Source organism: Protopterus annectens, chromosome 8.part0, assembly GCF_019279795.1.
Source record: "Protopterus annectens isolate FY-2018-M chromosome 8.part0, PAN1.0, whole genome shotgun sequence".
NCBI lineage: Eukaryota > Metazoa > Chordata > Ceratodontiformes > Protopteridae > Protopterus > Protopterus annectens.
The window spans coordinates 1,711,512,617-1,711,527,630 of NC_056741.1; the positions used below are offsets into that span (position 1 = coordinate 1,711,512,617).

Genomic DNA, 15,014 nt, shown 5'->3' on the forward strand with positions numbered 1-15,014 from the left:
CTTCTACAAATACGGTTGAAATACCCTAAAAACCATGGCCATAGAACTTTCTCTATCTCATTTTCACTCCATGGTGGTGCAGCGGTAGCATTGTTGCCTCACAGCAAGAGGTTCTCCCGTTCGATTCTTGGCTGGAGCACCTTCTGTGTGGAGTCTGCATGTCCTCCCCATGGTCGAGTGGCATTCGAAAGACATGCGTGAATGGGCGTGCCTTCGTTGAAGGTTGGGCGTCGAGCTGGCACCTCGGCACCATAAAAATCTACTGCCAATCATTAGAGGACCGGAGTTCCACTGTGGCAACTCCTAACCAGGAAAAGACAAAAGAAGAACAACAACATTCCTACCCACACTAATTGAGCTAGACCCATTAGAATAGAGAATAAAACCAAACCCAGCATCTTGGATAAGAAGAAAGACCAGGCAACCAATGCTGCCCAGAGAAATCCTGGAAACTATATTCCAATAACAAAACTCAGCAAACCTGGCTGAACTTCAGATAAGTCTTGATAAGTCAAAGGTATTTAACACAGGCTCCCACCAAAAAATGCTCTTTATATTCCCCTCCATAGGCCTGTCCCATTCTGCAGTCTCATGGTTACAGAGCTACCTAACCAACAGGGTACATGCTGTAAAATAAAAACAAAATCTTTTTCGTCTTTCTACCAATTTCTGTCAGTGTACCACCAGGTTAAATTCTTGGCTGTTATTTAATATCTTCACCAACAAACTCCACACATCCACCAAACACTCCATCATTGTCTAATTTGCATACAATGCCACTGTTGTATGCCTAGCACTAAATTTTCGACAGCTGCTTCAAATGAACCAAGAATCCTTTTCTTCCACTGAGACCTTGCCACAAAACTCTAACTTACTGTTAAATATTAAGAAAACAAAACTAATGCTTTTCACACCTAAACATATATTAGCACAGAACAATCCTTCTAGAAATAAGACTATGTGGGTTCACTATAGATGACTACCCAAAGTATGACCAATTTCCATAGTAATCAAAAAACAGAAAAATGATCTCCTATATTGTGTTAAACCTTTCTTTACTGATTTTTATAGGAGGACCATACCTCCTCTTATTTACATTTCTACCCTAATACTCCTTCTCTTATGTTATTTCACCATCTTCTTTTCCCACAATCTTCCTTTCTCTACTGTTTCACTCCCACAACTCCTTTTCTCCTACTAGCTTATACTAGTCTACCACATCTTCTTTTTTCCTACTACCTTATTACTAATCTCATACCTGTACCACTCTAATTTAGTCCCCTTCCTAATCCCATATCACCTTCTTTTAACTTCACATAACTCTGATGAAACAGACTAATCTGTCCCATCCCACAACACCTACTTGAACCAACCTTATCAGACATTCTAAATTCTCTTCTTTATCTCACATTATAACTTTTCCCACTTTTCACTTACTCTATTTCTACTAATTTTATTTACAGCTACAGCTATCTGCAAATGAAATTCTTATATCCACTTTGTAATCCGACTTGTCTTTCCCTTTATTTCCTGCTTTTGTTTACAAACCTTACAACTAACACTAAGCATCGATCAAACTTATATATTCCACTACTAACACTTTCACTTCTTGGCATCCAATGCTATACACTACAACAGCTATATTTAAGCTATTCCTTCCTAATTATGTAATTCAGGGGATATGTAACAAAAAATGCAATGTTTGAAAGTTTTAATATTTTTCTGTTACCAAACAAGTTGTTGATCATAACTTCCCATGGGATGTGTATTGATGTAACCATCTGTGCAGATATAGTACTACATGATCTGCAACATTGTTTGAAACTCACATTTTCTTTAACATTCATTATGAAAAATTACTATTTGCACATTTTCTGCCCTAAACTAATATGTATGAGTGTATTCTGTAACATAGCTTTAATAGAATTATATTCCTATTGCTCATTACAAAAAATGTTTTCTCATTTGGGGCTTTTCCTCTTTTGGCTTCTGCTAAAAGCAGTTACTCTGGATCTAGTTGGCTTTTCTTGATAAACAAATGTCAATCAGTAGATATATAAATAATGTATATCCCCTATACATATTAATATAGGTCAACCTGCTCCTGATTTTTACCTTTCCTACTACATAGTAACTAACTATATACTGATCACAAAGTATCCATTGCCGAGCATATAAAATGGCTTTGCTCTTTATATATCAAAACTATTAATTGCCTACCTAACAAAACAGCAGCTTTCCCAGCTTATATCATCTATCTGTGACCGCTTTAAAAGCGCTGCTGCAATTTATGTACATACCTATATGCATTGTTGCACTTTACTTGTGCAATATAAGCATTTTTGTTAGTGAATGCACGTGTAGTTTTTCTCTCCAGGTTTCTGCTAAAAAAGGGTTTTGCATAACCCAGTCAGACTTAGCTGGTCAACAAGGACAACAAATAAATAAAAATAGAAACAGTATCATAGAGCAATGTTATAGTATCATACACCTAACAATAACTTAACTGTACATCTTTAACACTCTCTCTCATATATATATATATATATATATATATATATATATATATATATGTGTGTGTGTGTGTGTGTGCCTCTGACAATGTCTTTGTTCACATTGCAGCCTGACAAACAAAACATTTCATACTTTTCTATTTCAATTTGAGAACAATTCTACTTGACGAAATCCATCCTGACATTTATGGCTATGAATTCCCCCTAACACTGTGCTTAACCTGAAAATGATCCATCTGGATCAGTGTTCCACCTTGATTAACAAAAATAAACATATAAATAAAAATACAAATCTATATGTGTTCATTCTGTTATACCAGTGACTTATAGAAATGCTCTGCAGTAAAGAAAACCTAGTGTGTTTTTTACTGTATAAACAAGCTAGATATGGTACATAAAGTGAAATTCAAACTAGGATTATTCAAAGTATAAAATACACTGTGGGCATAAGCAAAGAATTCCACAAACACTGAGAATAAAAAGATGAAACCCACAGTTCTAGCCAACTGTGTTAGTGCAAGGTGTTACATTCAGTGATTGGGGTTAAGTCTGACAGTTTTACCTGAAGATAGACAAAAAAACTAATCAGGCAAAAATGATGGCAAAGCATGGACATCAAATTTCAGTACTAATGTTAAAAGAATGTAGACAATGAATGCTTAATCAACAAGTTAAATACTAACCTTTTTCTTTACAGGAACTTTGTTGTAATAACGGATAGAATCTTTACCAAGAAAATCAAACTCTACCACATATGTCTGTCCATCCAGCTCTTCATGAAGTTTAATGTGTTCGACTCGCAGAGAACAACAGCCCACAGTATCAGCAGTCTCCCCTTCTTCCTTCTCATTACCAGCTCTAAGAGCCAACTAAAGTGGGAAAAAAGAGGTGTGATACCGCTAGAGTAAGACATGCATCATTTCTATTTTAACTTGCAAAAACAGGACTACATTTTAGACTAAAATATGACATAGTAATTGTATTAATACTCTCAGACTCACTTCCATGTTTACTCATGACAATGCTATAAATTTATTATATAGAATGTAATAAAAATACAAAGCTATCTTTTCCTTCAGGATGTGATCTAGTCAGCCTGCTGATCTCTGCACTGAAGATCAAGAGGTTTATTAATGAAACAACTTTGAGAATGAAAAAAAAAGCTCCATGCATTACACAGAATTATGTTTAGGACTCCAGTCTCTCACATAAGGATTTTAAAATTCAGCCATCAAGCTGAATTTCATGACATTCATGTCTTGAACATAAACTGGTTATGATCAGAGGTTTGGTCATAATGATCCAATCAAAATCCTCTATATTGCACAGACTTCTTCATTCAACTGATTTCCCAAAGTTCCTCCAAGAATGCATGCTCCTTTTGAGAGAATACTTGTCCAATTACAACAGTTATATGCACACTGTTACAATAAGCAGAAAGAAAGATTTGTGCACAAGGAATTTATATCTGGGGATTATGGCATTTACTCCTTTTTCATGAAAGTCTGCAGCAATGATTCAGACCAGGAAAAAATGGTAAAATGCAGAATAAAACATTTGATTCCATTTTGTTTCATAAAAAAAAAAAATACTTGTGATTTCATCTGTAATGTGCTATTTAACGAAATAGTATCATGAAGGGTATTTGCCTCTTCAGCTGATCATCAACTGGACCCAGGGCATCACCTCATCTAATGGCTCCGCTGAATTCATCTTCCTCCCCCAATCTACTCACTAGCCATACCCATAGCTGGTGAATAGATTAAGGCAACCTGAGGCAGCATCATATTACTAAGTGTTTCCTATTAATGTCCCAATTTCTTTCCACCCACATACCTGTAGATGTTCACAGACAGCTGTGTAATGTTCCACTACTGAAGTAACATAGCCAATATATTTCATTGTAGCAAGACTTCAAATTCACTATTAGACTGGATCCTAGTATTAAACTCTAGCAAACACACCCCCTCTGGTGCATTGTCAGTGTCTCAGTGATCATCTCCCATCAATCCCCACCAGACATCTCATCATCCACTTAAACAGCTGTTTATAAAACAGCACACAACCTTTTCAAGTTTAACCCAGAAATGTTCATTACTACCCAATCATTTATTAACTGGAACTTCCTAAAAATCCTCTCCTTTGATGATACTGTAAATGAATTCAATACAACTTTCCTGAATATTCTGAATAGCCTTGTACTTCCTAGAAGGAAAAGGCTAAAAATAAATACAGCAAACCAAAAAGACACCAACTGGTTAACCACAAAAAAGGCGCAGATGGTAGGATTGTGCTCCAACAAGAACTTTAATAAAATGATAAGCACTTTTGTTAAGTAAAATACAAAACTTCAATTGGTCAATCCAGGAATCCTGTGTTCCATCTTTCTGGAAAAAGTTGCACATTATTCCTCTTCACAAAGGAGGAAATTCAGACAGACATTACTAACTTTGACCTATAGCAATCTTATCTCCCCCTTCAAAATACTTGAAATGTATTCAAAAACAACTGCTAAACTATCTGCAGGAAGAACTCCTACCCCCAGAAAATGCAGCTTCTGTCCTTCCCATAGTACTAACACTGCACATCTAATCTATGTTGACACTATAAATAAAACTACAGATAATGTGGCAAACTAATTTCCTCCATATTTCTAGACTTGTCTAAAATCTTTGACATAGTTTTTCAGAGCAAACTTCTACTTCAAATGTCCTCATTAGGTCTCTCTCAACCCACCCTTTTGTGGTTCAAAGCAACACATCCAATAGGTATCAATCAGTAAAATGGTAGTCCACCCTCTCCCATATCTCCAAGTTACCACCCATACAGCACAAGCCTCTATCCTTGGTCCCCTCCTCTTCAACATTCTCACCAACACTCTCCACACATCCACACAATAGGCCTCCGTAATACATATGCAGATGGCTCACTCATTCACATATCTGACAACATGGCACCCCCCCCCCCACATACCTCTCAACCTGGAAATATCAGAAATCTGGACAAAGGCCCAGAAAAATAGGTACAAATCTGTACACTGATTAACATTAAATTTGCATACACAATTATATAACCCCACCTACTCCAATGGAACTGTGGGATACCAACTTTCAAATGCAAACTAAAGAACAGACAACCAAAATATGGCCCCAGACCCTGTAGTAAATGGTAACCATTTTTTTTTAAATGTGCAGCAATGATGTTCACTGGGAAGGGAGAAGATGATGAACCTTAGATCTTGTTTTTGGTGACTTGCACTGTGTGGGTTTTGTGGTAAAAGTAGGACATTTAATGGTAGGGAATATTCTAATCTTAGCAAAAAAATATTAGTTTGCTAGGACCTCCAAAAGTCATTCTCCATGGCGTACTGATCAGTGGCGTAGCTTGAGCTTGTGCTGCCCAGGGCTGTCTGAGTTTGCAGCCCTTCTCCCCTCACAAAATCATGGTCAAACAGGGCTCCCATATACAGCCCTCCCCCCTGCAGCCATTCTAATGTCCCATTACTTTGCTATTTCTCCCCACTTACTTTAAACACTGTAATGTATGTACTGCTTTACTTCTACGATGATTGTTTGGATTTCATTTAAAACTTTTATTTTACATTTTATAGCACACTAACAGACATCTGCTAAACAAAGCAATACAGTCTGACACAATGAAAATAGACTTAGGATTAAAACTTCTCTGCCCTTGAAACTCACGTTCATTAAAACAGCATTGAAACCCACATTTAAAGAAAATGCATTTGGCCAGTGGCGGATAAAAATTACCTTTGAGCTGTTTTCAAATCGTAGGCCCCTTGCCCTCCTGTCTGCAGCTGTTAAATAAGCAAAATATTTCTCCTGCTTGCAGCTGTAGGTAAAATAAGTAAAAGAAGCTGCCACACACACACACCCACACACACACACAGTAAAGGTAATCACATAAATGCAAACGTTAAGCACAGTTTCTCCTGTCTGCTGCAGCCCTTAAAAAAATAAAACGTTTTGCCTGCAGTGCAGTAGTTACATAAGTAAAAGATTCTCCTGCCTGCTGCAAGTCGTAAGATAAGTAAAAGAAGTTGCTGTTGTTTCTCATGCAGCCATTACGTTTAAATATTTAAAAAAGTTTCTCCTGCTTGCAGCTGTAGGTAAATAAGTAAAACAAGCTGCCACACACACACAGTTATATAAATATTCATATATATATATATATATATAGTCACAACCAAAAACAAATCCCCAGGACAAACACCACGGTCCAAGAAATTCCCAAATTTCCTTATTTATTGAAATAAAAAAAAATGTTGAGCGCTTTCATCTACACAACGTAGATTTCATCAGAACACTTAATAGTTCCATTCCTTCACTTTAAATACTTTAAAATACCCGCCCTATGAACCATGTTTGACAGTTTTGGTATACAATTTATGGAATTTATCATATCATGCAATGATAATAAGCTGAGTTTGTTGTTGAAGGATGTGGAAGAACTCAACATATCTATAATTAATGATTTGTTGTACCCACAGTGGGAAAAATTACATGTCAAACAATTTCAATATGCAGAAAGTAGTTGTAAAAAGATGTTTGACAGAAAATGTAAGAAGTTTTTAAGAGATATGAGGCAATATCAGAATCAAACAGCGTATAAATGGAACAAAAAAGTATATGAGAGATCTGATTATAGTAAGATAGATAGGGATAGGGATGTAGGGGAAATACATAATGAACAATACAAAGGGGCTACATATGGTGAAGATTTTTTTAGAGAAAGAACAAAACGGGAGGGGGAAACGCAACGATGGAGACAAGGGGAAAGAGGAAAACGGAATTCCTACAGAAATCAACAACACATGAGAGTGACAACATTGAACAAATGTTTATTGATGGGGTAGTGCATAGTGTAGGAGATTTCAAAATCTACAACTATACACAATTCCCAGTCGATTTTGAACTTTTTGCATTATTCTCAAAAGGTATGAAATTTATACCAAGGAGGAAATTTGATGTAGTTGACACCTTGGTAGAGTTGAAATTGTATATGAGAAAGTTAAATCTGGGGATATTTTTTCAGAATTCTACTATAGGGAATACTAATATAAGTAGTTTAAGGAAGAAAAGTAACTTTACCCCACCCATGCATAATACCTTAATTACATTTGAGAAGGTAGTTAGAAGGAAAATATACGAATTACATAATCATCTACAGAAAGAAAGAAATAATAGTAATTGGAGCTCTGTAGATGATAAAGTTTTAAATACACTTTGTGATACTTACAACATCAGAATCATGACACCTGATGGAGGGGGTGGAGCGGTCTTGTATGATATGGACATCTATATACAAAAAATATTTGGTATCTTAAATACTTCTGAACAATACGGGGTATCTTCCTTAAACCAAATTAACATTGCACACAGAAGGATTGATTTATATCTGGAGGAATACCTATTGGATGAACGTATCACTCATGATTTGTACAATTTTTTGAAAGTGGAACATCCCATTTTAGCAACCATCGTAGGGATACCCAAAGTACATAAAAACATTAGTGACCCCCCATTTAGACCTATCATCTCCGGAAGTCGTAGCAAGGCTTTTCCCTTTGGTAAGGTCATAGATCAATGGTTAAAAAATATTTATTCCAAGATACCGCATTTAATCAAGGACTCCTGGGAATTTCTTGGGAAGTTCAAACAAGAATTATGCAATATGAATCTGTTGTTCGTAACTATTAATATAAAGGAATTGTTTTCATGTATACCTAGGCCTGATGGTGTGACTAGATTCATTAACAGCTTAAACAAACATAGTCAACTAGAATGGGATAAGATTGACCTCCTATCTGAATTTATAAATATAGTACTTGATAATAATTATATATTTTTTTAAGGAGAGTACTATAAACAGATATCAGGTGTAGCTATGGGGGTGGCTTGTGCCCCCATATATGCCAATTTGGTACTATTGGATTGGGAGGAGAAATATATCTTATATACCCCATGGATGGAGCAAATAGTTTGTCATGTGAGATATTTGGATGATATGTTCATTTTGTGGAAAGGAAATGAGGAGAATTTGGAACGATTTATGGAATATATCAACGGAAGTACCCCTTATTTGCAATTTACATACAACACCAGTAGGATAGGAATTAATTATCTAGACACATTCATTTTTAGTGATGGAACAACATTTCAGTCTAAGATATATAGGAAAGACACATTTTGTAATGCCTATCTGGAATTTTCGAGCAACCACCCTTATATACAGAAAAAAAGTATTTTGAAAGGGCAGTGTATAAGGACGGCTAGAATGACATCTAGAAGGGAAGATATGATTGAAGAAATGAAATTTATTGGTAATTTATTCAGCCAAAGGGGATACCCCGATCACATGGTCAAGGATGTCACTGAATATGTGACTAATGAATGGGGAAATAAATATCCACCACTCTTGGGAAGAGAATTTATACCAAACAATGAGACCAAATCAAATCCATCAAGGGATAGATTTCAAAGGGCATGTATACTTGAATATGGACAATATGTGGGGGAAGTCAGAAACATCCTAGACAGAAATTGGAATATACTCACTAGTGATGAAGGGATTTGTGAGAAAATAGGAGATAGACCTACCTTTGTTTACAAAACAGGGATGAATCTCAAGAGAATGATTGAGATTAGGACCAATAATAGACAAAACTTTGGGAACAAGGGTACGATTGGGACCAAACAATGTGGACACTGTAATCAATGTTCGTTCATTTTACAGGTAGACAGCACAGTTTTGGAAAATAATATCAAAAGTAGAATATTTTTCCAAAGAGGTAACTGTCAGACCCAACATGTAGTATATTTGGGGAAATGTACTTCTTGCCCTAGTTTCTATGTCGGAAAAACAGATAGAAGGTTACGCAATAGAATATATGACCACTTATATTGTATTAAGAAGAAAGATAAGGACAACGCACTGTATAAACATTTGGAAGACAGTGAAGGTTGTGATTCATTCAGATTTGCTATTCTTGAAGTGGTCAAGAGTAACCCTAGGGGGTGTGATATTAAAGCTCTTCTGGAGGAAAAAGAGATCAAATGGCAGATTAGGTTGAATGCGGCTTGCCCACCAGGTATTAATGAGTACATCCCCACTAAGCCCCTTATAAGAAATTAACAACAACAAAAATATCTACGTTGAAACAAGGACTATTAATTTTTATTATATATCCACATCTAATTAACTATCATTGTAGAGTACTAAATAAAACCTAGTATTTCAATAGATACATTTTACATACTATTAGCATATACTATCATGGACATTTTATTCATTTTATTTAACTTGGAATTTTATAATTGTTATGATGTAGTTTTAACAGTAGCATTGAGATTGTTACATATGAATTGTTCATGTATATTATTACATACATTTATAGCTTTTATTATTGTACAAATAGTGTGGGTTTACATGTATTATAATGAAGTAATGCAGCAATGTTTATATGCTTTTAAAACTTAATTGACTGTATAATTGATCAGGTGGTTCATAAGGCGGGTATTTTAAATTATTTAAAGTGAAGGAATGGAACTATTAAGTGTTCTGATGAAATCTACACTGTGTAGATGAAAGCACGCAACATTTTTTTTTGCATTTCAATAAATAAGGAAATTTTGGAATTTCTTGGACCGTGGTGTTTGTCCTGGGGATTTGTTTTTGGTTGTGACTGTGTTTCTTCGTGTTGGACTCCCTGGACACACTTCATTAATATATATATATATATATATATATATATATATATATATATATATATATATATATATATATATATACATATATATATATAGTTATATACATATACCTATATATATATATATATATATATATATATATATATGTATATATACACATATACATACATACACACACACTTCAAGCTAACATACTACTTTACAAAGAGTATCAAAATAAATATATATACCAGTAGGACTAGGCACAGCTGCAAAAGCTCTTAATTTAGACAGCAATTTAAAATAGAAGTCAGTATTAATAGTGGAAAGTAAATATAAAAAGGTTAACAACAGAAATTAGGACTGATGGTAGAGAGAAAAAAAGCTTCTGTATTCCTTAGGTAAAAGGCAAAATTTGTATCACTCACATTAACAAGCATACATTTTCTAACCACATGCAAGCAAATTGCCTGAACAAGCAATATATAAACTCAGTACTTCTACATTTAATTATAGGTTCATAGGTAGGTAACTAGGCTATCTGCCCAAAGGCATTTATAAGCCTAGCCAGAATGTGTTGGCTTTCGCTGCCCCCTTAGATTAGTTCCCTGTGCCTCTGTCCAGCAGAGCCACTAAAGTGATCCTGGGGTAAACTTTCCGTTTTGCATCCACTCGTCAAGGTTTCTCTTGAAGAGCATTAGCGAGGAGTTCTGCCTAATGTAGCTTGGAATCTTGGTCCAAAGCATGTGAAGTCTTTGGGACAGGAATCTATCCCTCCAGCATGTCCTATATATTGTTGTGGTGAGGTTTAGATCCCTAGAGCATGTGGCTCGAGGGGATAAGGATTTCTTTAGGTGGAGCATGTCCATCAGTTCTGGGTTGGACATGGTCTTGTATGTCAGGCAGAGATCACCTCTGAGTAGGCCGTATGCAACAGAGTACAGCTGGGGTTTCTTCAGTCGAGCTGCATAGGGCATCTGTTTGAGGTCAGTAATGCTCTTGGTGAGGTACTTCTGTGGTCTTTCCAGCTGTTGCATGTGTCTTGTAAGATACATCCCAAATGGGGCGTTGTACTCTATGATGGGTCTGATGAGTGATGAGTAGAGGGGCACAATGACCTCTTTTGATCTGGATGCAAACCCTTTTGTGATTAGGTGGGCCACATAGGATTTTCTAACCACTTTGGCAATGTGATTATCGAAGGAGAGATTACTATTTACTTGGGTCCTCAGATCCCTTATTACGTTTTCCGTATTTAGGGGGCTACCTATGTGGTAGTTTGTGTGCACTTTGTTTTTTCCAAAGGGGATGACTATGCACTTTTTGGCATTTAGCTTGTGGCCATGATTTTGACACCAGGTATCAGTCTCAATGAGACCCTTTTGGAGGATGTCTGTGTCAGCCAGAGAGTCATTTATAGCCCCTAGTTTACAGTCATCTGCGAGCTTGGTCAGCCATTGTCCTCCTGTGCTTGACTGTACCTCTGAGAAGTATGTGCCAAACAGGAGGGGTCCTAGGACTGAGCCTTGGGAAACGCCACTTGTAAACAGTTTAGAGTCAGACCTAGCTCCCGCAACTCCCACCTTGTGGGTTCTGTCCATGGGCCAATTGGCAACCCATCTTGTGACATAGGGGTTTATGTTCAGGCTGGTGAGCTTGTCTATAATACCAGAATGGGGAATGGTGTTGAAGGTCTTTGCGAGGTCTCTGTATGCTGTGTGTACCACCTTTCCCTGCTCTATAGCCTTGGTAACTGTCTCAAAGAAGTCTACCAGGTTTAGGAGGCATGATCTGCCCTTAAAGCCAAACTGGGTAGGGTCCGGTGTTTTGAGGTTCCCAATGTCTCTCTTAATGAGTTCCATGATGATGCGCTCCATAGCCTTGCAGACCAAGCTAGTCAGGCTTACAGGGCGATAGTTCCCGAGGTCTGTTATGGCTCCACCTTTGTGGAGCAGAATAACCTTTGCTGTGCGCCACTCTGTGGGTACGTAGCCTGTGGAGAGGCCGAGTCTGAACGGTGTGTGTTTAGGTGAGGGGTTAGTTCATCTTTGAGCTCATGTAGGATGCAGTCTGGGACACTGTCCGGTTCCATTAATGCTGTGTGCTTGGCTTTGGAGAGGGTTGTTTTAAGCTGAGTGTCTGTGATTTCAGGGGCTCTATATTCTTCTGGTATGGTTATGGGCCCTTTTGGGGGTGAGAGGGGGATGAAGTTTGCACTGAACCTGTCTGCCAGGATTTTGGCAATATTGGTTAGTTCAGTGTATTTCATGCCATACTGCATTAACTCCGAGCAGATCTGAGCATTGCCACTTAGATTCTTGACATAGCTAAAAAATGCCTTGTGGTTATCTTTGGAGTTCTTGGCAATTTTTCTTTTGAAGCTCGCCTTGGACAATTTTATGAGGGATCATAGTTTCTTGCTGATACTGATCAGGGATGTCTTCCCTTCTTGGGATTTTTAATCTTTTCTGACTAGTTTCCTCCTTCTATTGTATAGCTTGCTCATGGCAGGGGTCCACCAGACTGGTTTTCTTTTCTTGGAGGAGTCTTGGTTTTGCTTGGGATAGCACGATCCACGCATTCTTGTAGGTGCCCGTAGAATGCATTAGTAAAGGATTTTGCAGCTTGGACAGCGTTATCCTTTAGCATGGGGGCTTTGAAACTTTCCACCTCGGTCTTAAGTAATGTAAAGTTTGCTTTTGAAAAGTTTTTCGCAGTGGTTTCCTTGTCCGGGGGTGGGGGCGGAATGTGGATATCCAAAGTGATTTGTTTATGGTTAGATCTAACCAGTGAGGGGTTGACCTCCAGTGTGGAACACCTGTTGCCTATGTTGGTGATGACCAGGTCCAATATGTTGTCACCTCTGGTGGGAGTGCTGACCAATTGATCCAGGGCATTTGAGTTTATAAAGTCTAGGAAATGTTGGGCAAGGGAGTTAGTACTTGAGTAGTTCTCCCAGTTAATGTTTGGGTAGTTGAAATCACCCAATTTTGGGGTGTTTTGTAGGACCTTTATGTTTCCCAGTGTTTCCAGAAACAAGGAATGGGGGTCCTGGGACATGGTGAGTAATCTGCAGCAAGCTACAATTTGAATTGCAGTTTTGCCCGTTGTTAGTTGTACGTGGATGATCTCTGAAGCATTGTGGTGTGCCACTAACCTGGAGGTTTGGGTATCCTTGATGAATATAGATACTCCCCCGCCTTTTGTATTTTGGTCCGGGTTCTGTGGCCAAAATGTATGGTATGAGTTGTAGACTGGTAGTGCTGTGGTGCTCTCTGGAGCCTTAAACCAGGTTTCTGTTACTGCACATATATTGATTTTCTCCATACTGAGGAGTGCCTCAAGTGCATGCATTTTGAGGTTTAGACTTCTGGCATTGAGTAGCATTACCCTCAGATTTTTCTTACTTGTGCTATTTACGGCGGTGGGTTTGTCTTTTGAGCCTTGCCTAAAAAAGGCACTATGGGCGTGGCAAGAGCCTTGGCCAGTATTTGAAAGCCTAAAGGTGACAGGTGTAAGCAGTCTCTAGTGAAGTAGCATGGCTTGTTGAGCATGTCATCCCAGGTGGACAGACACTGGATCCCCTCTGAATGACACCAGAAACTTAGCCACTTGTTGAAATTGATAATCTTTTCTTTAAACCATTGTATCATTCTTGGTGAGGGCAGGATGCTACTCAGGGTCAGGGTCATACTGGCCTGGGCTATGTGATCAGAGAGCTCTTCCATGTCTCTCTTCATGTAGTGCAGGGAGGTATGGCTTAGGTCATTCACACCAACATGGACAATGACAGAGTCATATTTGTACTTGTTCTGGAGTGACCTGACTGCTTGTGTTATGTGGTGGATCCTGGCACTCGACAGACAGCTAACAGTAACCTTTTCCTTATTCAGCCTAGTGAGTGGGACGTCAGTGTGCCTGACTATAGAGTCACCTATTACTAGTATGTTGGGTAAGTTATTTTGCCTCAAGTGCTGTGATTGTGTGGCACACTGGTTTTGTGAAGTATGTGTTTCATGGTTTGTGTTGGGGGTGGAGGTTGCTTGGATGTCTACTTTGGAGGTCTCTGTTGCTTTTGCAGATTTTTATTTAGAGCCTCCGAGTATGTTTTCATGTATTTGTGTGCGTTTTTTGCCGGTGCTGGTTTAATCGGGCTATGTGAGACTGGTGGTGTGATGCCAGTATTTCCCTTCTCCTCTTGACTGTCTGATCCAGTCATGGGTTGAGAAAACTTAGCCTCCAATTTGGCTGTATAATTGCATCTCTCGCATGTATTAGTGTTTGGTGGTAGGAGGAGAGGATTTGTCTGTGTACATGAGGCAGTTGTAACATTGCCTCAAAATGCCCAGATTCACCAGTTGGACTGGAGTGTACACCTGAAACTGCCCTTTGGACATGCCTGGATAGGTACAGTGAACTGTTTTACTGAATAGCTGGTAAGGTTGAATAGAGAGCCTTGTCCTTCTGTACAGTATAGGGGGGGGGTCTAGTGCTAGGGTTTAATAAGTGCTTGCTATGAGTTTTTAGCAAGTGCCAGGTTGAGAAATGAATGGCTTGAGTACTTAAGTTGAACGTTTGTCTAGTTCCAAGGGAAAAATTGAAGAGGAGACTTTGTGGAGCTGGGAATAGTTATACCCTAGCTAACCGGCGCTGCCCGGCAAGCAAAACTGGGCAAATGCTGTTTTTATAGCAGGAAAATGAAAGAGAGAAATTATCCCAAAATGGCCAATAAACTACTCATTTCTGGGCTGAAACCACTCCTCCAGGGACAGATAGGCTGCTCAAAGCTCCC

The 15,014-nt window shown here is 38.1% G+C and overlaps 1 protein-coding gene across 1 annotated transcript in view; it reads right to left on the reverse strand.

Annotated features, from left to right (window-relative positions):
• Positions 1 to 15,014, reverse strand: part of LOC122808552 (DNA topoisomerase 1-like) — an 859,013-nt gene that overhangs the window by 601,937 nt on the left and 242,062 nt on the right. The window contains exon 5 of the mRNA XM_044079506.1: positions 3,197 to 3,382. Coding sequence (XP_043935441.1) covers positions 3,197 to 3,382 — 186 coding nt within the window. The remainder of the gene's footprint in view (positions 1 to 3,196; positions 3,383 to 15,014) is intronic.